The sequence below is a fragment of the Dromiciops gliroides genome, chromosome 2 (genome assembly GCF_019393635.1).
Source record: "Dromiciops gliroides isolate mDroGli1 chromosome 2, mDroGli1.pri, whole genome shotgun sequence".
Taxonomy (NCBI): domain Eukaryota; kingdom Metazoa; phylum Chordata; class Mammalia; order Microbiotheria; family Microbiotheriidae; genus Dromiciops; species Dromiciops gliroides.
Window position 1 is genome coordinate 469957186 of NC_057862.1, and position 22658 is coordinate 469979843.

At 49.5% G+C, this 22658-nt stretch overlaps 1 protein-coding gene across 3 annotated transcripts; it reads left to right on the forward strand.

The window, feature by feature from the left end:
• The first annotated feature begins 1451 nt into the window (after positions 1-1451).
• Positions 1452-22143, forward strand: GAREM2 (GRB2 associated regulator of MAPK1 subtype 2). 3 transcript variants are annotated; one of them, XM_043983397.1, is made up of 6 exons: positions 1452-1704; positions 5031-5171; positions 13608-13738; positions 14747-15817; positions 17919-18076; positions 18938-22143. In XM_043983397.1, the coding sequence occupies exons 1-6, from the start codon at positions 1593-1595 to the stop codon at positions 19965-19967; spliced, it is 2643 nt and encodes an 880-aa protein (XP_043839332.1). In that variant the 5' UTR covers positions 1452-1592; the 3' UTR covers positions 19968-22143. The 3 variants fall into 3 exon arrangements, with proteins under 3 accessions (XP_043839332.1, XP_043839334.1, XP_043839333.1); XM_043983399.1 differs by lacking the exon at positions 1452-1704 and adding an exon at positions 2539-2685; XM_043983398.1 differs by lacking the exon at positions 1452-1704 and adding an exon at positions 4604-4837.
• Positions 22144-22658: the final 515 nt, after the last annotated feature.

Genomic DNA, 22658 nt, shown 5'->3' on the forward strand with positions numbered 1-22658 from the left:
GTAAAAACTCCTCAGCTTGGCGTTTAAAGCTCTCACAGATCTTCCTTTGAACCTACCTTTTCTGGTGCCAAGCTTCCCGTGGCTTCAGCTCCCAACAGCAAGCCTAGGTAGTCCCTCTCACCCCCAAGCTGCTCCAAACCCCCTCTCTCCAATCCCTCTGGGCCACTCTCCTCCCCTCTCTTAATTATCCTCCTCGTGACCCAACCCTCCCCTTCTAAGGCCAGCTCTCTCCTCTACCCCACCTGCACATTATCAAGTATTTCATTCATTCTATTCAATTGGCAAGAGCTGTTGGGTCCCCATGTCTGGGACAAGTACATTTCCTCATCGGGATAGATACTTACCTTGGTGTAGTAGACAGAGAAATGGAATTGAAGTCAGGAATAGACCTTGGCTCAAATCTCCCCTCTGACACGTTAACTGTGTGACCCTTGCTAATCTCTTGCCTTCTGAGCCTCAGTTTCCCCATCTATAAAATGAAGGGATTGAACTAGACGCCGTCTAAGGTTTCCTCCCCGTCTAAATCTCTGGTCCCTTTTCCCTCCAAGCTCTATGCACTTGCCGCTTTCTCTAAAAAAGTCTTCCTAGCTCTCCCCAGTTGTTAATACTCTATCCCTGCTTAAAAAAAAAAAAAAAAGGTTTGAATTTACTTACCTATTTACTTTGTTACCCCCTCCCCCCCCCTACCTGGTAGAACATAAGCTCATCAAAAGGAGGCTCTCATCTCTCTTTGTATCCCTAGAGCCGAGAATAGACCCTTACACCGAGCAGGTACGAAGTCAAAGGTCTCAAATGGAATTGGATTTCTGAGGTCCTTTCCAGTTCTAAATCCACCAGTGCTGTTCTTTCCATCTTCAAGGCTCTTCTGGATGCCACTGGAGCTTGATTTCAGCGGAATATAGATTGGGGATGGCGGGAGAAATAGCACAAGGGGTAACACCTGAGAAACAGTTCAGAGTAGGATGGGGGAGGGGAAAGAGAAACAAGGAGAAGACACCGGAGAGTGAACGTGGAACACTAGGAGAAAGGGAGGAGGGGGCTAAAAGAGGCAGGGGAAAGTGCGAGAAGGATAGAGTGGGGAGGTATTCTAGGGCTGGGTGGGGAGGATTTAGAAGAAGGAACTAGAGGAGGAAAGTAGAAGGAAAGAAAATAGAATGAGAGAAAGAAGTAGAGGGATGGAATGAAATGAGAAGGGTTAAAGAGAAAGGGTGAGGACAGAGGGAGGGGGAATGGAGAGATGGGATGATGGGGAGAGGAAACTAAGGGAGAAGATTGAAGGGAAGCTGAGAGGGAGGAGGGGGTGGGGTAGAGGAGAGGGCTGGCCTTGGGAAGGGGAGGTGGGGCTTGGGTCAGGAGGAGGATGATTAAGGGAGGGGAGACGAGGGGCCCAAAGGGATGGTGGGCTTGCTGAGCAGCCAGGGGGCTAGAGGAGGTGCTGGCAAGGGCAGCGGGGGGAGCATGGTGCTTCTGGCTGGCCTTGGCCTCCCAGAGCTGGGGGCGTGGGTGGGCAGCTCCTGGGACTGTGCCAGCTGAGCCCCTGGCTGCTCCCCGCTTCCCTAGCTCCCCCGGACTTGAGCCTTTGGAGCAATGCTATGGAGAAGCTGGCTGCCGGGCTAGCTGGTCTCCACTGGAGCATGGGGGCTTTCCCCTTGGACCTCATCGTCAGCCGCTGTCGTCTGCCCACTCTCGCCTGCCTGGGGCCAGGTAGAGGAGGGGAGGGGAGAGAGGGAGGGGCACGTCCTGGGGACCAGGTGAGCCAGGACCAAGATGTAGGAACAGGAGCAAATCGGGAGTGACCGAAGGGCGCCAGAATTGAGGAATGAGGGAGAGGAGGGAGGGGGAGAGAGAAAGGAGGGACAGGCTGCCGGGAAGAGGAGCCTGAGGGTGACCTGGCAGCAGGTGAGGCCTGGGGGAGAAGGGAGGGGGTGCCCTATTCTGCTGGGCTTTGTGGGGTCCCGAGAAAGTTTTTCCGCTCTTTCTGAGCATCCTGGGAGCCGTCTCTCCCTGCTTCCAGCAGAGCCCCTCTCTTTTCTTCTCCTCGGATCCTTCCTGCCTCCCCCTCAGCCTCCCTTTGTCCTTTTGTCTCTCTGTCCTTTCACCTTTCAGTTCCGCATTTCTCTGCCCGCCCCCTCTTCTCTCGATCCCCATCCCTCTGACCCTTCCCACTTTCCCAGTCCCATCCTATCCCATCCCATCCTTTGCTGCATCCTTCCCTGACCCTCTTCTCCCAACAATCAGTTCACAGCCACCTGTGCCTCCCCTGTCCTATGCAATTACTATGCTTCCTCCTTCTGCCTCCTATCCCTGGCCCTTCCCCCCTTCCCCTTCCCCCCACTTCCTACTGCTTCCTTCTCCTAGTGGCTCAACACACCCCATCCAACCTGAGGAGGTGAGAGGGGGAAACTACTTTGTAGAAAGAGAAATAGGAGGGGATGGATGCCTGCCTGAGAGGGGAGTTCTGGCTGCCTGGCTGGGGTGAGAAGGGGGAGGGGAAGTAGGGATGGGGCCTGGCTGCCTGGCTGGGGGTTTTGTATAAGAGAAGAATAGGGGTTTGGCCAGCCTTGGCACACTCGCTTCCCGGAATGCTAATGGGGCAGAGAGGCCCACCAGCCCCTCCCTCCCAACCCACACTGCTCTGTGCTGAGGACAGCCCTACCCAACCACTTGGAGATGAAGTTGAGAAAGGTGGGAAGGAGAGAGGGAATGTGAAGTTGCGTGTGTTCTGTGTGTCCCGGGAGGGTGTCAGTAGCTGGGAAGTGGGGCATCAGGTATGAGGTGGTCTGTACAGAGGAGAGAGCACTAGCTAGAGAGTCGGAGGTCCTGGGTTCAAATCCTATTTCTGAAGCTTACTCTCTGTGTGGCCTTGGATAGATCATTTGGGCCTTATTTTCCTTATCTATAAAATGAAGGGGTTAGGCTAAATGACCAGCTCTGTGACCCTCTGGGCCCCTGTACATGCCCACAGCAGTATGCATCAGCAGGTCAGGTATGGCTGAGTGTCACAGGACCAATGGGCCTGTGGATCAGAGTGAGCAGGCATCGACCTACCAATGAAATGTCTGCATGTGGCTCTGGGGAAAGAAGCTTTGCCCCAGATAGCTGATGAAGCTGGAACTTCCTAGGGAGGGCCAGAATCACAGACTTTAAAGCTAGAAGGGACTAGAGAAAGGCCCTCCTGTTTGTTTCCTAGATGATGAAGGACCAGAGGAAGGAAGTTGCTTATAGTAAGGTCATGCAGGTGAGAGGTAACAGAAATGGGATTCAAACCCAGGACTTCTGACTCTAAATCCAGTGTTCTTTCCACAGTACCATGTAGCTTCTCCCACCCTGTGCAGCTGGATGGGTGGCAGGGGACTGTAATTAAATTCCTGGGCCTTTCATTTAAGGTCAGCTCTCCCATGTAGGCTTGTCCATTCACACTTCTTGAATGGTGTAGAATTTAGCTAGGCAGTGGTTATTCTTTTGGTGAGGATGTAAGGGAAGGGACAGAGCCTTTTGGTTCCTGGTGAGGAAGCAATCAGGAGGGTGTCCCCTTCTCCTCCCCACCCCCCACTATGCCCATAGCTGCCAGGAGAAGCTCTTCAGATTGAAAATTCTAGGCCCCTCCTGCTGCCCTGGTAACAGTTGCTGGGGTTAGAGAACCCATTCTCTCCAAGCCCCTCCCTACACCCCTCTTCTCTTAACAACCTTTGGCCAATGTCTCCTTCTCTCCCTCCCTCCCTCCCTCCCTCTTTCCCTCTCTCCTTTTCCTTTAATTCTGTTCCCTCCTCCCCTCCCCCCTTTACTGGTATCTTCCTGGCCAGGAAAAATGGGAGCAACGTGGAGGGACTGGGGGGGGGTGTCTTGGGAGAAGGAGCTCCTCAAGGTGCTGGGCTCTAGACTTAAAGTCCAAGACTAGAGTTTAAGTACGAGCTACTATTTAGTAACCGTAAGGAGGCCAGTTCATTTCCTTTCCTGGGGTTCAGGACTTGGCTTCCTCTTCTGTAGAATAAATGAGTTGAACTAGATGTTCTCAAAGGCTCCTTCCAAGTCTAAGTCCTTCCCCACCCCCACCCTGGGCAGTGAGGGTTAAATGACTTGCCCAGGGTCACACAGCTAGTAAGTGTTAAGTGTCTGAGGCCAGATTTGAACTCAGGTCTTCCTTAATCCAGGGCCACTGCTTTATCCACTGGGCCATCTAGCTGCCCTCCACCCCCCAGTCTAAGTCCTAATGGAGTTGGGGAGTATCCTCTCTTAGAATTCAAGGGTGAATTGGAAATGGAGTTGTTGAATGAATGAATGCATTGAATAGGAATTCAAGGCACCTGTCACTAAGTGTATGGTACAAGTTGAAGCCAATATCCTCTGAGGCAGCCTGGCATCGTTGATAGAGCTGGCATTGGAACCAGGAAGGTCTGGTTTCAAGTCTTGTCTCTTCTCAGATAAAAGCCATGTGACCCTGGGCAAGTCACAACCTCCAAAGTACCCCAGGCAACTTCCTAAGACCATAAGTTACCAAGAAGGGGATGACTGTACAAGTTCCTCCTTGGGATCTCCTGATGAAATACTGATGAAATCACAAGTCAGGTTAATAAAAAAGGGGACGGGGAAGGGGGGGTGTCCTGACAGCTCACCCCATCCGACACCTCCCAGAGAACTCGGCCTGGTGCGTGGCTGAGGGTGTTGTTTACTGGATGGGCCCAGAGGAAGGGAGGGACCGATCCCTTACTGGGAAGGGCCCTTTTGGAGATGCAGAAAGCCACAGTGAGGACGGCTGGTCCTCACCACATGAATCCAGCCTGTTTCTGTTGGCAGCCTGTGTGCTGCTTGTGCTCTTTGGAACATGACTGCCTGGACAGTGAGTGGTGGTGGGGGGAGTGGGGGAGCGGTCCCCCTGGGATTTTGGGTTATTCTTGAATGCCTGGCTGAGGGCTGGGCAAATGAGGGTTCTGACCCTAGGGAGGCTCAATCTGAGACCCTCCTAGGGGAGGGTGGGAGTTAATATCGCCGTTTGCTGAGTCTGTTCCTTCTCTCTCTTCTTCCTGGCCCAGGGGAGTATGTGGAGGGGGTTAGTCAACAGGATGTCCTGCTCATCCACTCCTGCCGCCAGTGGACCACGGTGACGGCCCACAGCCTTGAGGAAGGGCACTATGTCATCGGGCCGAAGATCGATATCCCGCTGCAGTATCCAGGTAGGCCCTGGGGAGACTCAGAAGGATGTCAGCTGTGGTGGCTGGGAAGGGATGGAGCCCAGGCTTCCATTTTACCATTGAAGGAGGACGCAGCATTCTAAGAACCCAGAATCATGGACTTAGAGCTGGAAGGGACCTGAGACCCTCTAGTCCAACCCCCTTATTTTACAGATGAGGAAACTGAGGCACAGAAAAGCTAAGTGACTTTGTTCAAGGTTAGTGAGGGGTAGAACCGGAGCTCAGATCTGGCCTCCTGGTGCCAGTTCCTCGATGGCATTTTCTCTTTCTCTTTGTGCCATGGGTGGCCCTCCCAAGGTGCCGAGTGAAGACCATTACCCAGGCCCTGCTGAATGGAGGAACCCACTCCTTGTTTCAGAGTGACAAGGGGAAGCCCTGGCACCTGGCTCTCAGTGTAGCTGACTGACTCACACAAGGAGCAGCCACTTAAAAGCAACTTTGGGGAACAGCCCATCCTGACCAAGTATACCATTGCAACTGCCCTGGTGGGGAGTCAGACTTGTTATTTCATTGTTCAGTCCTGTCTGACTCTTTGTGGCCCCATTTTGGGTTTTTCTTGGCAAATATACTGGAGCAGTTTGCCATTTCCTTCTCCAATTCATTTTCCAGATGAGGAAATGGAGGCAAACAGGGTTAAGTGACTTGCCCTGGGTCACACAGCTAATAAGTGTCTGAGGACAAATTTGAACTTGCTGATCCTAGACCTGGCACGCTAACCCACTGAACCACCTAGCTGTTCCAGACTAGTTAGTTACTTGTTAAATTCTTGAAGTTCTAGCCTTGGGAGATACTAGTGTAGTGGTATGGACATTTGACTGAGTCAGGAGACCTTGGGTTCAAATCCTGACTTGGATACCCCCCAAGGGTATGATTTCGAGCAAATCACTGAACCTCTCAACACTTCATTTTTCCCCCCTATAAAATGGTGACAATATTCAATAATTAATAAACATTTTGGGGCAGCTAGATGGATCAGTGGATGGAGCACTGGTCCTGGATTCAGGAGGACCTGAGTTCAAATCTGGCCTCAGACACTTGACACTTACTAGCTGTGTGACCCTGGGCAAGTCACTTAACCCCAATTGCCTCACCAAAAAATATATATATATATATATATATATATATAAACAAACAAACATTTTAGGTGCCTAATATGTTCTAGGCAATATATTAAACACTGGGGAGACAAGAATGGGAAAAAAAAGAGATAGTCCCTGCCCTCAAAGGGCTCACAATCTAATCAGGGAAGACAATACACAAAAGAAACCTAAAAAGTAGTTGGGGGGAGTGTAGCCAGGTAGGAAATATAGAGATGACTGGACCAGGTGTCCTCCTTGAATGGGGGTCTTGGAGTTCATTGTTCTGTCCTCCAATCAGAACTATTCTTGATATTCACACCACAGAAGTTTGAGGTATTGTTAATCCTGATTCCATCATGTGGGTATACAATCTCCAGCAAATAGTTTTACCTTTCTGTGCCTCAGTTTCCTCATCTGTAAAATGAGGAGGCTCCATAATTTCAGGAACATACCTCACTTTCTGACCCCAGGACCTGTCCCGAGGCCTTTAAGGGAGGGGCTACCAGGACTAGGATCTATTTAAGTCCTGTAGGTGACTGGACAGGGTCTGGACTGGCTTGGGGTGGGGAATCTCAGGTCTGCAAGCTCTGCTGGAATAACTCCTCTCCGCGGCTATTCAAGTTCAGGATCCAGCTCCCTTCCAGTTTTGTCTGCCAAGCCCCAAGCTTCCCAAGGGATCCGAGAGCAGAACACTCGACCAGCGTGCACTTCCTCCTGTTCCTTTTCTCTGTCCTTGGTTTACCAGCTGCTTCTCCCTTCTCCTTCTCCCTCCTTCCCTCTTCCCCTTGAGATGACCACAATGCTTTGGGGGGGTGGTCTGAGTTAGGGAAGGCTTGCAGTGGATTATGACAAGTTGGGGGGCTGGGATCCAGGTCTCCAAAGTTGGGTGCTGAGGCCTGACAGGGTGTGGGGGAGGCAGGCAGGCAGGCGAAGGAGTGAGGAGATATAAGATGAGAGGAAGATGGGGGAAGGGATCCCTATAGCAGCCAGGGAGGGGATAATGAAGCACTAAGTGTGGTCAGTCGGACACTGATTCCTCCCGATGAATTAATAATGAGAAATAGAGCTCCAAGAGGGGAGCAGAGACCTGGGCTACCCAGCTCTCCTCACCATGCAGGAGGAAGGAAAGGAGCAAAGGAAGAGTATGGCAGGGGACAAAGGGGACCAGGGACCCTTTTTGTTGGGCTTGGGTGGGTAGGAGGCATCTCCTTTTTGTTGGGCTTCTGGTTCTTAGACTGGGCGCTTAGCTCTTGGCTCCATGGGGATAAGTTGTAGCAGGTGGGATGGGAGATTGGCAGTCAAGAAACCTCTATCACCAACTAGCTACCTTTATTTGACTTGGAGGATCTCTGACCTCAGTTTCCTTATCTGTAAAATGAGAGGATTAGACTAGAATTCTGATGTCCTTTCCTAGCACTAACACCCTATAGTGGTGGGACATGAGGCCGATTTTTCTGCCAAGCAGAATTCATTTGTTCAGGAAACTTTTACTAAGCACCTACTAATAAAAACAACAATAACAGCTAATATTTAAATAGCACTTTAAGGTTTGCAGAATGCAAATATCTCATCCTCACCATAACCTTGGGAGGTAGACATTATTATCCCCACTTTACAGATAAGGAAACTGAGGCAGAAGTTAAGTGACTTGCCCAGGGTCACACAGCTAGGACATTTCTGAGGCAGGATTTGAACTTGGGTCTCCCTGAGTCTAAGCCTAGTGCTCCATCTGTGTGCTGGCCCTGGCCTAGGTGGGGTGGGGGATAGAGAGTGAATAAGACTTGGTGTTCAGCATCATGGAACTCTCAAGTAGGGAAGATGGACTATCTGCATTAAAGAACAAGAATCTGAGGGCTGATTAATGAGTGACAGGGCAGTTTTTGACAAGTGGCTTGTGAGTAGTCCAATCATCCCTCCAGGGATATGAATTAGTGTCTACATGTTCAGGCACAGACCCTGGGCAGAACAGCCCCTTCTGGGGGGCTGGGGGGTGGGAAGAGGAGAGGGAGGCAGAGAAGCAGCTGGGCTAGAATTAGGGGGCAAGGGGAGAGATTAGGGGGTTCTACTTCTCCCCCAAAGACAAGAAACGTCCCCCTTCTCCCTTCCACCAGCTCAGCTGATGGGGAAGCTTGACTCTGGGCTGGGGGAGGAAGGAGTGGATTGGGTTCCATGGTTACATTGATTCTCCTGACCACATCCTCAATCCCAGCTTCTCTGAATCAGCCTGAATCTCTCCTGGCTAGTCCTCTGGCTAGCTTTGCTGGGGATAATGGAGCCATTTCTTCCTGGTCCCTCACTGGTCTGTGTGTAGGCTTCCTACCCTCTGACCGGCCTTTCTCCCTCTGGGCATGGCTATGTGTGAGGGCTGCTCTGACCCCAGGCTGAAGAGACCACTAATCCAGGGACTTGAGTTCAGACCATCTGCTTCCTGGCTCTTTGTCATTTGTTGAGTACTGGAATCCTCTGCACCCTTAGCCATATCTGGCTGTCCTCTGGGACTAGTACAAAGCTTTACCTTCTTCCCAGGAGGGCCCTAGTCTGGTTAGGAATAAGAATAAGAAAACATTTATATAGCATTTACTATATACCAGGCATTGTGCTAAGAGCTTTATAATTATCTCATATGATCCTCATGACAACCTGGGGATATAGGTGCTATTATTATTTCCATTTTACAGATGAGGAAACTGAGGCAGACAGAGGTTAAGTGACTCGTCCAGGGTCACATAGCTAGTGGGTGTCTGAGGCTGCATTTGAACTTGGGTCTCCCTGATTCTGGGTAGCTAGGTGGCATAATGGACAGACCACTGGGCTTGGAATCAGAAAGACTCACCTTTCTGAGTTCATTCAGATCTGACCTCGGACACTTCCTAGTTGTCCGAGCAGCAAGTCACTTAACCCTGTTTGCCTCAGTTTCCTTACCTGTAAGTTGAAACGCAGAAGGAAATGGCAAACCAGTCTGGTATCTTTCCCAATTAAACCTCCAAAAAGGGGTGATGAAGAGTTGGAGACTATGGAAACGATTGAACAACAACTTCCTGATTCCAAGCCAGGTGCTCCATCTACTGTGCCATCTAGCCATTAGGACAATATTTGAGAGGTGCTGTCTGCTATCTCTTCTTCTCCAAGGTAGCTCTCAGTAATGCGCTCCAGGCCAGGGAACTCGGGTTCTAGGGGGAAAGCAAGAAGAAGGCAAAGGGTGGCCACAACCCTGATGAAACCCATACCACAAAGCAACTGTGTCAGCCAAATGTCATCACAGGTCCCTGCCTATTGTGTGACCATCATCAGTAATCCCAAATGGTTGGCTGGTGGTCCCTTTCAAGAATGGAGAACAAAATGACATCACTATGAAGGGCTCAAGGTACAGTGTATCTGACTGTGGCTGATCAGACTAATACAAGCTTGGAATGTTCTACCACAGGTCAAGCACAAATAGTCCATGTGAACCATATTCATAAAGAAACTTTTCTTAACCACCTACTATGTGCCAGGTCCTGTGCTGGGAGTTGTTACCTTAATTAAGCATCTTCATGTATAAGATGATTTATTTACTGAGGTTAGAAAGGTATGGTTGGGGCAGCTAGGTGGCACAGTGGATAGAGCACCGGCTCTGGAGTCAGGAGGACCTGAGTTCAAATCCCACCTCAGACACTTAACACTTACTAGCTGTGTAACCTTAGGCAAGTCACTTAACCCCAATTGCCTCACCAAAAAAAAAAAAAGAAAGAAAGAAAGAAAGAAAAGAAAAGAAAAAGAAAAAAGAAAAGAAAGGCCTGGTGCTTGACTTATAGCTTGCTGGGGCACCTTGAGATGGCTAGGTTGCATAGGGTTTGAGTGTTGGACATGGAGTCAGGAAGCCCTAAGCTTGAATACTATGGATTCAAAGCCATAAACACTAGCTGAGTGTGTCACTTACCTCTCTAAGCCTCAGTTTCCTAATCTGTGAAATGAGGATGATAATAGCACTTACCTCATCACACACACATCATTTTACAAATCTTAAAGTGCCAGAGAAAGATTCTATATCTTTTTTTTTTTTTTTTTGCGCGGGGCAATGGGGATTAAGTGACTTGCCCAGGGTCACACAGAGCTACTAAGTGTCAAGTGTCTGAGGCCGGATTTGAACTCAGGTCCTCCTGAATCCAGGGCCAGTGCTCATCCACTGCGCCACCTAGCTGCCCCCAAGATTCTATATTTTAATAATAGTAACAACAACCTGTTATTTGCTATGTGCTCTTCTAGTTGCCTTTCTGCCCATGTAGCGGTTTTTGATACACTTCCAGTCAGTAGGTATTTCCATTCTTTCCTTCCCCCTTGTTCCAGTTAATTTTTTTCTGGTGCTCTGTACTGAGGAGAACCCAATTTCTTCAGGTGTTTCTGAATTATTGAGCATATGAGTTGTTCTCAGTTTTTCTCCATTAAAAATAAAGCTACCGGGGGCAGCTAGGTGGCGCAGTGGATAGAGCACCAGCCTTGGATTCAGGAGGACCTGAGTTCAAATCCGGCCTCAGACACTTAACACTTACTAGCTGTGTGACCCTGGGCAAGTCATTTAACCCCAATTGCCTTACCAAAAAAAAATAAAATAAAATAAAAATAAAGCTACCATGGGTTTTAAATTTTTGTACATCTTTTTTCCTTCTTTTTTTTTTCCCCTAGCAGTTTGTCTTCTTATTTATCTCCCCTCCCTAATATTCAATCTATCCTTGGCTACTGGGTCCTTCCCTGCTACTTAGACACATGCTTAAATCAAAACCCCACCCAAAACCAGTACATGCTAGAGCCTATCAGGGGCGGGTACACACAGTGGATAGAGTACCAAGGCCTGAAAGATGTATCTTTCCCGATTTCAAATCTGGCTGTGTGACCCTGGACAAGTCATTTAGTTCCATTTGCCTCTGTTTCCTTATCTGTAAAATGATCTGAAGAAGGAAATGGCAAACCACTCCAGTATCTTTGCCAATAAAACCCTGTACAGGGTCACAAAGAGTCAGACAGGACTGAAACAACCAAACAAAAAAAGGTCCTATCATCTCCTCAAACTGTCAGCCTACATCACTCTTCCCTTTCTCATGCAAACTCAGAGAAAAAGTTGTCTGCACTTGGTGTCTCTGCTTCCTCTCCTCTCACCCACTCAGTTCTCACCGAGTCCTTACTAGCCTGGCTTCTGATCTCATCGTGTGAAACTGCTTTCTGCAAAGTTTCCAGCGACCTCTCAGGTGCCAGGCCTGGGGTCTTTTCTTGGTCCTCATCCTTCTTGGCCTGTGTGGCATTCGCCAGTATTGACCATCTTCTCTTTTTCTGGGTTTTTCTGACTCTCCTCTCTGTTTCTCCTTCTCCGTGTCTGCCCACTCCTATTTTAGTCGCTTTTGTTAAACCATAAGCCAGATCGCTGCCCCCCATTGTGGGTGTTCCCCAAGGCCCTGCCTGAGCCCACTCTTGTCCTCCATGTTCTTTCTGTCTTGTTGCCCTCATGAGTTTATATGCTCTGCTTCTGATGCCTAGATCTGTGCATTCAGACCTGATCTTTGGACCTCTAGTCTCAAGTCACCAACTGCCTATTCATATACATTCAGGTTTAATGTTCTCCTTCTCTCCCCCACATATCCAATCAGTTGTCAAGTATTGTTTCTCCCTCCAAGACATCTCTCGTAATACCATACTCCATTCACACAGCCGCTACCACAGTGCAGACCCTCCTCACTTCTCTGCTCGACTATTACAATAGCCTCTTCTTTGGGCTCCCACTTATAATCTCTCCCCTCTCCAATCCTTCTTTCCACTCGCTACTAAAATGATTTCCCTAAAGCATGGATCTGACCATATTACTCCCCTACTCAATAATCTTAAGTGGCTCCCTATTACCTCCAGGATCAACTATAAATTTATCGTTTTGGCCTTTTAGAGTCCTCTACAAATGACCCTAACCGCCTTTTCAGTCTTCTTATATGTCACTCCATCTCTCATCTCCATTCTTTGTAGAAGATGTTTCCCATGACTGGAGTGTTCTCCTTTCTCACTTTTGCCCCTTAGGATTCCTAGTTTCCTTCAGAGATGAGCTCAAATACCTCATTCCACATGAAGACTTTCATGAGCTCTTCAGTTGCTGATACCTTTACCTTGTATCTATTTTGGGTGCATATATAGCCACTTATGGGGGGGCAGCTAACTAGGTGGCACAGTGGATAGAGCTCCAGGCCTGGAGTCAGGAAGACTCATCTTCTTGAGTTCAAATCCAGCTTCAGACACTTAGTAGCTGTGTGACCCTGGGCAAGTCACTTAACCCTATTTCCCTCAGTTCCTTATCTATAAAATGAGCTGGACAAGGAAATGGCAAGCCACTTTGTTATCTTTGCCAAGAAAACCCCAAATGAGATTGTGAAGAGTCAGACATGACTGAACAACAAAAAAGAGACAGACACATATATAAATATGCCCAAATAAACACACACCTATATGCCGTTGTATACACGCAGTGTCCCACAAGTCTTAGTGCATTTTTTAGCTATTGAAGCTTAAAACTTCACTAAGACTTTTAGGATACCCTACCTGTATTTGTGTATAAAATATAAATGTGTATATAAAATATAAATGTACATGGATGTGCATACATAAATAACCATGCCCACATATATATGTACATACACACAAATACATATGTATATACACACGTATACACATACCCATATAGCTACACACACACACACACACACACACACACACACACACACACACACACACACACACACACACACACACACACACGTGCTGTCTCTCCTTAAGGGCAGGGGCTGTTTCTTCATTTGTCTCTATATTCCCAGGACCTTATACAATGTCTGGCACATAGTAGGTGCTTAATAAATGCTTGTTGATTAATAAAGTCCCAAGTATCCCCTCTTTTACAGATAAGGAAACCAGTACTGAGGCAGTTGAAATGGCTTCCCCACACCTAGGCAGTGGCAGAAGTGGGACTAGAACCCAGATATCCAGACTTTCGGGCCATTTCTGGCCCTCCTCACTCCTTGGCCCTGCTGCTCGCTCATGAGCTGGCTGTTCAGAGCTCCTAGGTTTTTGTTTTTGTGTGCGTGTGCGTATGCGCGCTAAGAGCTGACTACCTGGTGATGGGCCCCGGAGGTGTCTGGGCCCAAGGGAGCCCTGTTTGGAGGCCTCCTTCTGTGGTCTCTCCAGGTAGTGTGACCAGGAGTGGGAGGCGTGGAACAGAAATTGGCGCCATGAGGCTGTTGGGATCTGAGAGCGCTCTTCAGAGGGTGTAGGGCCCCAGGGGCGGTGGGACCAGACTCATCTCAGTGGCCAAAGGTTCCTGCTCCTCCTACAGGGAAGTTTAAGCTTTTGGAGCAGGCGAGAGACGTTCGGGAGCCAGTGCAGTATTTCAGCAGCATCGAGGAGGTAGCCAGCGTCTTTCCCGACCGCATCTTTGTGATGGAGGCCATCACCTTCAGCGTCAAGGTCAGCCCCTTATCAAACAGCACCCCCCATTCTGCTGGGTGGAAGCCTCAGCCATAGTCCAGCTTCCTTTAGCCAAAGTCTTCTACTGACAACAGAAAGTTCTCCGTCTCCACTGAAGAAGACGATGCGTCCCTATGTCTCAGGGGAAGGATTCGTGAGGACTTCTTTAGAAAGAAGTGTGATATGGAGAGTTTGGGGTCTTTTCCCTTAGAAACAGCTTCCCAGAACCCTGGGTTGGAAGAGACTTTAGGAGTCACAGTCCAGTTCATACTTGAATCCCCTCATCCCCAGCAAGTAGAATTAAAGACCCCAAGGAGGGTAAAGTCCAACCCATACTGAGGCAGCCTATTTCACTTGGGACGGCTCTCATTCCCTGACGTCAAGCCCACGTTTGCCTAAATCCGACCTTTATCAATCACACCCAGGTCTGCCCTCTGTGTCCAAGAGGAGTAAACCCAATTCCAATTCCACTTGACAGCTACAATGACCCCCCTCCCATCTCCCAGTCTCTTGGGCTGGAAGACTTTTCTAGAGGTCATCAAGACCTATCCCAGGGGAGGCTTTACTTAGACCATTCCTGTGTCAATACACCTACCTCGATTTCCAGAAAAGATTAAAACTCTCGCTCTAACCAAGACCAGAAGTAATTTTTGTTGAAGCTTTTCCTAATATAAAAATGCTAAAGTTCCCCCCTCCCCATTTTAGATTTAAAAAATCTTTTTGTAATTTTAATTAATTCTATTTTTCTTTGCCTTTCAGAGGAGTAGGATGAGTTGGCAGCTTTTTGTATATGGGGGTTGGGGGTAGGGAAGGGAAGGAGAGGCTGGTAAGAGGAGAGTTCTGCCCAAAGGGTCCTCTGAGTGGGAGGGGGAAGGGGGGGGAGGTGTTCCCAGGGTTTGGATAGTTCCCCTGCTCAGCTGGAGTATCCTGGGTAGCAGACATGCTGCTCTCCCTGAAGCACCCCAGAAAATGCCACCTCCTTTTCGTTGTCTTGTCCTTGCCCACCAGGTGGTGTCTGGGGAGTTCAGTGAGGACAGTGAGGTCTACAACTTCACCCTGCATGCTGGTGATGAGCTCACCCTCATGGGCCAGGCCGAAATCCTTTGCGGGAAGACCCCAAAGGAGCGTTCCCGTTTCACCACCATCCTCCGAAAACTGGGCCGGGCCGGGTCCCTGGCAGGGTCCCTGGCTGGGATGGGGAGCGTCAGCGGTGGCCTGGGCACTAGTGGAGGAGCAGGCACCATCAAACCCATTAAAGGCAAGATGCCCTGCCTCATCTGTATGAACCACCGCACTAACGAGAGCCTGAGCCTACCCTTTCAGTGCCGGGGCCGCTTCAGCACCCGGAGCCCCCTGGAGCTGCAGATGCAGGAGGGTGAGCACACTGTACGGGCCATTATCGAGCGGGTCCGGCTGCCCGTCAATGTGCTTGTGCCCAGCCGGCCCCCCTGCAACCCGTATGACCTGCACCCTGTGCGGGAAGGCCACTGCTACAAGCTGGTCAGCATCATATCCAAGACTGTGGTGCTGGGGCTGGCCTTGCGCAGGGAGGGCCCGACCCCCTTGCATTTCCTGCTGCTCACTGACATGCCCCGATTCACCCTGCCCCAGGGGCTGCTGGTTGGCGACCCCCAGGTGGAACAGCTAGTGAGAGATAGTGCTTCCTACTGCCACGAGCGCTTCGACCCCGATGAGTACTCCAAAGCAGTCCGTGAAGCCCCCGGAGACCTCGCAGAGGAGTGTGCCAGTCCGCGGAGGGCGAGGCTGTGTTTGCAGGGTCCTAGGCCTGAGGCACTGCCCCAGCTCTCTCTCTGCCTTTACCCCCCAGCCGGGGAGGGGGATCAGGAATACATGAGTCCAGACTGGGCCAGCCTTTCAGAGCCCACCCCTCCGATGGAGATCCCCTACGAGGAGCTGTGGGCGCACCAGGTGACTGAAAGCTACCCAGAGGGTGGGGGCAGGGGCAGAGGCAGGCAGGCCCCTGCAGGACTCAGACAGCCGGACCTCATCTCTTTTGCCGGGACTGCTCATCTGGAGACGGAAGTTCCCCCACCCCCTGTCCCTCCCAAATCAGAAGCGGTAAGTAAAGGTGGTACAATGGATAGAGCGCCAGGCCTGAAGTCAGGAGGACTCATCTTCCTGAGTTCAGATCAGGCCTCAGACACCTACTAGCTGTTTGACCCTGGGCAGGTCATTTAACTATATTTGCCTCAGTTTCCTCATCTGTAAAATGAGCTGGAGAAGGAAATGGCAAACCACTTCAGTTTGCCAAGAAAACCCCATATGAATTCACAAAGAGTTGGACATGACTGAACAACAAGAAGTATAGGTGGCTCTTGTGGTCAGAGGCAGGGAGGTACCATGAAAGAATTCTAGGATAAATAAAATAAAAATTTTTTTTAAAAAGGCAGGGCAGCTAGGTGGCACAGTGGATAGAGCACTGGACCTGGATTCAGGAGGACCTGAGTTCAAATCTAGCCTCAGACCCTTGACACTTACTAGCTGTGTGACCCTGGGCAAGTCACTTGACCCCAATTGCCTCACCCCCCCCCAAAAAAAAAGAATCCTAGGATAATAGAATCCTAAATCTAGAGGGGAAGAGATCTTGGCATTTATTTATTCCAAAGCCATCATTTATAGATGAGAAAATGGAAGCCCAAAGAAGCTGTGACTTTCCTAAGGTCACACAGTAGTAAGTTTCAGAAACAGGATTTGAATCTAGGTCTTCTGATTTCAAGTCTAACATAATTTCCCACCACACCAGGGACTGGGGAAAAGGAAATTTTTGCCATAACCCTAGAATCATGAGCCTTTTCTTACTTATATATGTGAGGAGCCTCCCCTCCCCTTACTCCCTAGAACTCTGAGCCCTTGACCTCTGTCTATAGTCTTTCCTTCTTTAGCTAATAAAAAAGTAAGTTTCCCCAAGAGCTGGCCACGTAGAAGAGGGGAGCCTCGGCATCTTGGGCCCAGGTCATCAAACATCTCTTGTATGACTATGGTCAAGGGGAATAGAATGGGAGAACAGAAGGATGTGTGTGTACCTGTGTGCTTGGCAAAGGAGTGTATGTGTATCTATGGGAGGACAGTAGTGAGTGGGTAGAGGTGTGTGTGTGTGTGTGTGTGTGTGTGTGTGTGTGTGTGTGTTGACATCCACTAGCTTTGGACAGATCCCTTAACACCTCAGCTTTAGTTTCCTCATCTATGAAATGGGAACATGGATCTTTGAAACTACATCTCTTATGGGGTAATTTTAGAGAAAGTGATTTGTAACAATTTTAAAGGGCTTATATAAATGTGAGTTACTACTAGAGAAAGGAGGCAGGTATATGTGTGTATATATGTGTCAGGAAATAAGGACGTATGAGAGAGACGTTCATATGTGTATTTAAGAGACACAACTTGAGATGTGAGTGAGATGGGGAGAAAGGGGGAAATACTATGGGGAAGTGAATAAGGTTGTGTTGGGATGCTGTGGGAACTTGTGTTTGCAGAAAGCCACACTTAGAAGGGTCCGGGCCTCTCCTGCCCAGTCTTTCCCTGTTCCCTCCATTCTTTTCCTTCTCTTTTCTCCTAATCCAACTGTGTTGTTGGTCCTCTGATGATCATGATGATGGTAACTAGCATTTAGATAGAGCTTTAAGATTTGCAAAGTGCATTATGAATCTGAACTCATTTGCTCTTCACAACAACCCTGGGAGGCAGGTACTATTACTATCTCCATTTTACAGACAAGGAAATTGAGGCAAACAGAAGCTATGTGACTTGCCCAGGGTCACACAGCTAGTAAATGTCTCAGCTGAAATTTGAACTCTGGTCTTGCAGACTCCAGGTCCAGTGCTCTATCTACTGTGCTTTTATGAAAAATTCTTGTTTTAAAGGAGATTTTGGTTTGCAGCTACTGGGGGCTCTGGGTTATTGAGGCTGGAGGAATGAGAGCACTGGGGAGGGGACTAGAAGGTGTTAGGCTTTGGTGACTGGTGGGGAAGGGGACCACTTTCTACGTCATGGGTATCCTCTACAGAGCAGTTAAGAGCTAATGCCCTATACCCTTCCAGATGTCTCTTAGGACCCTGAATGATGCTATGTATCAGGAGCTGTCCTGTGTTCGAGCAATTGGGCCTGGGTAGCATCCTGCCTGGTATCATCCTTCCTGATTTCTAGGACTTTGTGTTTCCAGGTCAAGGAAGAGTGCCGTCTACTCAATGCTCCACCAGTACCACCAAGGGGCGGCCGGCCCCCAGGAAGTCCTCCTATCCCACCTCGCTTTCCCAAGCTTCAGCCTGCTCACTCCCCTAGTCCTGGCCTTTCTTACTACTCTTCTGGCCTACATGATGGGTGAGCGCCCTTCAAAGTTATTACTAGTTGACATTAAGCTTGGGACAAATTCAAGGGGAGGGAAGGGAATGTGTGGCCATGTGGAGGACAGGCCTACCATGGGTGAAGTTGTTTTGGGAGGAGGTAGCCTGCCTTGAGCTTCTTGAGTATCAACAAGGAAGCATGTCTCCCAGGGAAGAAGTACCTTCTTCTACATTAGCTCCTGGGGGCAAAGGCCCATTTCCTGTCCAGGTTATGGCTTTGGTCTCCTTCCTTCTTTGGGATCCTAAGCCTCTCTTAGGGAAGCCCCACCCAAGGGGAGGCATTTCCCTTGGGTCATTTGGCTCTTTGCCCAAAGATCCACCTACAACCAAGGCAGTATGGAATAGTGGAGAGAGCATTGAACTGGGAATCAGGACACCTGGGTTCTAGTCCCATCCCTGTCATAAAGTAGCTGCATGACCTAGGGTAAGGCAATGAACCTCTCTGACCCTCAGATCCTCATCTATAAAATGAGGGGGTTGGACTAGATGACTGTTAAGATCCCTTTTGCCTCTAAATTTATGATCCGATGTTCCCTAATGTCCCTTCCGGCTTTGAGGTTCCCATGCTTATCTGTGTGAGCTGGATAGGAGAGAGTGCTCTGACCCAGGGTGAATTTTGGAAATGAATAGCAAACAAAACCACTGGGGTTCTCAGTTTTCCTCTGGGGATAGGGTGGGGAGCTTTCACTGGGATCAGATCAATGAGACCTTATTTAACAGGGACAGAGTTTTGAGTCATGCAAGAATATATTGACCATTTACTCTCCTTTTCTCTTTGTCTGTATCTCTACTTGTCTTGCCTCTGCTGTCTGTTTTTTCTTCTCCCCCAATCTCCCAGATCTGGCTCTCGGAGTGGCAGCTGTTCCCCATCCCCAGATTCATACTCTCTATACTGTTATCCCTGTACCTGGGGTGATTGCAAGGTGGGTGACTGCTCCAGTCGCCCACTTCCAGGCCCTCTCCCCTCTACAACACAGCCCAGCCAGGCCTCCTGGGCCTATCCTGAACCTGGAAACAGTCGCTCTATACCCCTCCTTGGGGGTGAGACAACCGCCAACAAGACATACCACAGCTGTCCCCCTCCACCTAAGCCATCACACCCTCAGAAACGCTTTGCTCCATTTGGGGCCCTCAATCCATTTGCTAGTCCCTCCTATTCCTCAGGTCCTGCCTCCTCCTCCTCCTCTTCTTCCTCTGGTCCCACTTCTACCCCTGGCCCCACTTCATCCTCAAGCCCTACTTATTCTCCAGGCCCTGCCTCCTCCAGTCAGGCCTATTCTTCTGGTTCCCCCTCCTGCCCTACCTCCTCCTCCTCTTCCTCTGAATGGCAGGAAACAGCCCTAGAACCCTTTGACCCCTTTGAAGTGAGGCAGGGCAGTTCCCCAGAACCAGAGTTGCTGCGGTATCAGGAGCCCAGAGGAGTGGGCAGGCCTGGACCCTTGTCACCCCTCTGTCCCACCAAGGCCTTTGAGCCAGACGGTCTGATGCTTCAGCGGATGCCCACCCCGATGTCTCCTACTGTCTTACAGGGACCAGAGGGAGGTGGAGCTCGGCTCTACCTCACCCAGGGGCGCCTGGATGTGCCTCCTATTAATCCACGGGAGGGGGTGGTGGGTCGGGTTGGCAGGGACAGCACCCCTTGGCAGCCCCCAGCTGACCTATCTGCGCTCTCGCTGGAGGAAGTCTCTCGGAGTCTGCGCTTCATTGGCCTCTCGGAGGATGTGGTGAGCTTCTTCTCTAGGGAGCGCATAGATGGGAGCATCTTTGTACAGCTCAGTGAGGACATTCTGGCTGATGACTTCCACCTTACCAAGCTGCAGGTCAAGAAGATCATGCAGTTCATCAAGGGTTGGAGGCCCAAGATCTGAGCAGCCTGTCTGAAGGCCAGACAGTAAGAATGTTTTGGGGCCTCGTAGAGGCACGAAGGGAGCTCTCCATAAAGTTGCTACAGGTACCAGATCCCTGGGACCCAGATTCTAACAAAGCAGTGCCACGAAGATCTAGGGCCCCACGGGGCTCAACAGTCAAGCCACGCTCCACGGAGCTGGTCATGGAGGCTCCTTAGTCACCTGGGTTCTACCACTGGGACTTTTTATGGATAGCAGGACCTTTAGCACAACTCTTCTTTAGAGACTGCAGGGGGAAGCTACCAATGGTATTAACCCAAACATGCAGACTAGCACAGCTCTGCTCTCCCCTCAGAGCCCAACACTGCCCAACAGAGTGAGGTAACAGGCTTCCCAGATCCTTTTCCAACTCTGGGGGACCTTTTCCACTATCCAAACTTCTAATTTAAAGTTAGAAAATGGAGATAAGGGGAGAAAGACGACCATCTTGCTCTCAAGCACCCGGCTTCCCAAGGTACTTCCTGGTACTCAGCCTGAGAACTGAGCTATTCCCAAATGTCTCCATTTTCCTGCCTTTCTTCCTCTTCCACCTCCACCCCGTAACATCGCTGAGAGCACTAAGAAGGGTTCAAGCAGGCAGGCTTGGAGTCTGCATTAGCCTGTCCCCTCTGCCCGGCTCACATTCTGTGCCCCCTTCTCTAGTTACTTGTCTTGTCAACAATAATCACCAAGCACAACTGTAGGATCAGAGGTTTGTTGACAGCTAGAAAGGACCCTATAGCTCATCTAGTCCAACCCCCTCATTTATAGATGAGGAAAGTGAAGCTCGTCAAGGGGAAGGGACTTGGCCTGTACTCTGGTTGCTTATGATATAATTGGGAAGACAAGACTTGAGAGCACTGCCTGATGGCTTCAGAGCCAAGCTACCCTAGGAACTAGTCATCTCATCAGGCTGGATCCCTTTCAATGCTTGAGATTCCAGTCTAGGTTTCTTTTGTTTTCTTCCTCCTTTTTTTTTTGGTGAGGCAATCGGGGGTAAGTGACTTGCCCAGGGTCACACAGCTGGCGTGTCAAGTATCTGAGACTGGATTTGAACTCGGGTCCTCCTGAATCCAGGGCCAGTGCTCTATCACTGCACCACCTAGCTGCCCCTCCAGGTTTCTTTCAATCAATCCTATTCTTGCCTTCTCTTTATAGCTAGATCCTATTTATTATGGCATTTTCTTCTCTCTAGGCCAGGAGGTCATTACTATAGGCATTTGTGAGACTTCTATCACTTGTAGAAGTGTCATAAGTACCTTAATCAATGTCTCCAACCTAGGATAAAGGAGTAGAAAGGGGAGGGAGAGGGGAGACTTAGGAAGCCATAGAAGCTCAGGAAAAATCTTCCAGTACCTTGACTTCAGCATTCATAGACCTCTTGGTACAGAGGTGAAAGAATCCTGAACTTGGAATCATCTTGGCTGTTACTTTCTACCTGTTTGACATGAAGTAACAATTTGGGGCCTTAGATTCCTCATTTATAGGATAAGGAGGTTGGATTAGGGAACTTTACAGGGCCCTTTCAGCTCTGGACTTTTGATCCCTATTGAGTGCTGGAGGGCACTACCAGGGAGGAGGCTCTTAGGAATTTCAGTGGTGAGGTCCGTAATACCAACATAGCCATGCAGCTCCGGATACTGGATCCCCCGAAGGAATGACTTCTCTCTTATGTTTTGAGTCATATGCCAGCCGAGTACTCACAGAGACCAGCTTATAACCTTACCTCATCGGGCTGCCTGGGTATTTATTTCTGCATATTTTAAAGGGTCTGGGTGCTGGTCCTGCTCCCAGCCATGCCAGGGGCCTTGACTCTGGGGAAAGAAGCCCAAATAGTGGATAGTAGGAATGCTATAGTTGGGAGAGTTGGTTCTTGTAAGAAATTTGAATGGATGAAATAAATACTACAGATCCCGAATTTGTATGTGTGTGGGTGTGTGCGCATGCCTGCGTATGTGGTGGGCCTAGAGCCTATGTATATTTTCTTTCTGTCCTCTTTGGGAAGGAAGAACATAAGGTAGTGTGTAATGTGCCTTTTTGTTGGTGCCTGTTAACTCGCCCAAAGCCGTTATTTATCTCCTTAAGGTCTTCCCCAGCCTATTTTTGTACCTACCCCACCGTTCTCAATACCGAGACAACAGGGTAGGTAAGGCATGATGTTAGCTAGCACCAGAGCTCAATTTCTTAGCCCTGGGTGTGGAAGCCTGTGAGCATACCCACTGGTTCTAAATGAACAGAGGGCACTTGTCAGCCCTAGCCTTTCACTTGTGAGTCAGGGCAGGAGCTTTCCGGTAACCCCTGCTAGAGCTTTCACCCCCATGTCCACGAGATATGGGCGGCCAGCTCTTTTCTGCCACCTGCTGGAAGTCTGAGAACCAGAGTTCTGGAATGCCAGGATTTTGGACCTCCAGTCTCTGCAGCTGTGACTAGTTCTTGATATATAGCCAGTATTAAAACTCATTCTGCAACTGAAGCAGCTTCCTAACAGTTCCCACGACAAGGGAAGGGTATCTTTTTTTTTCTTTTTGGCAGGGCAATGGGGGTTAAATGACTTGCCCAGGGTCACACAGCCAGTAAGTGTCAAGTGTCTGAGGCCGGATTTGAACTCAGGAACTCCTGAATCCAGGGCCGGTGCTTTATCCACTGCGCCACCTAGCCGCCCCCGGAAGGGTA

Coding starts and splice junctions, on each gene's coding strand:
- GAREM2 (XM_043983397.1), top strand. CDS start 1,593: ATGGAGAAGCTGGCTGCCGGGCTAGCTGGTCTCCACTGGAGCATGGGG. Junction 5,172..13,607: donor TATCCCGCTGCAGTATCCAG/GTAGGCCCTGGG, acceptor CTCCTCCTACAG/GGAAGTTTAAGCTTTTGGAG. Junction 15,818..17,918: donor TCCCTCCCAAATCAGAAGCG/GTAAGTAAAGGT, acceptor TTGTGTTTCCAG/GTCAAGGAAGAGTGCCGTCT.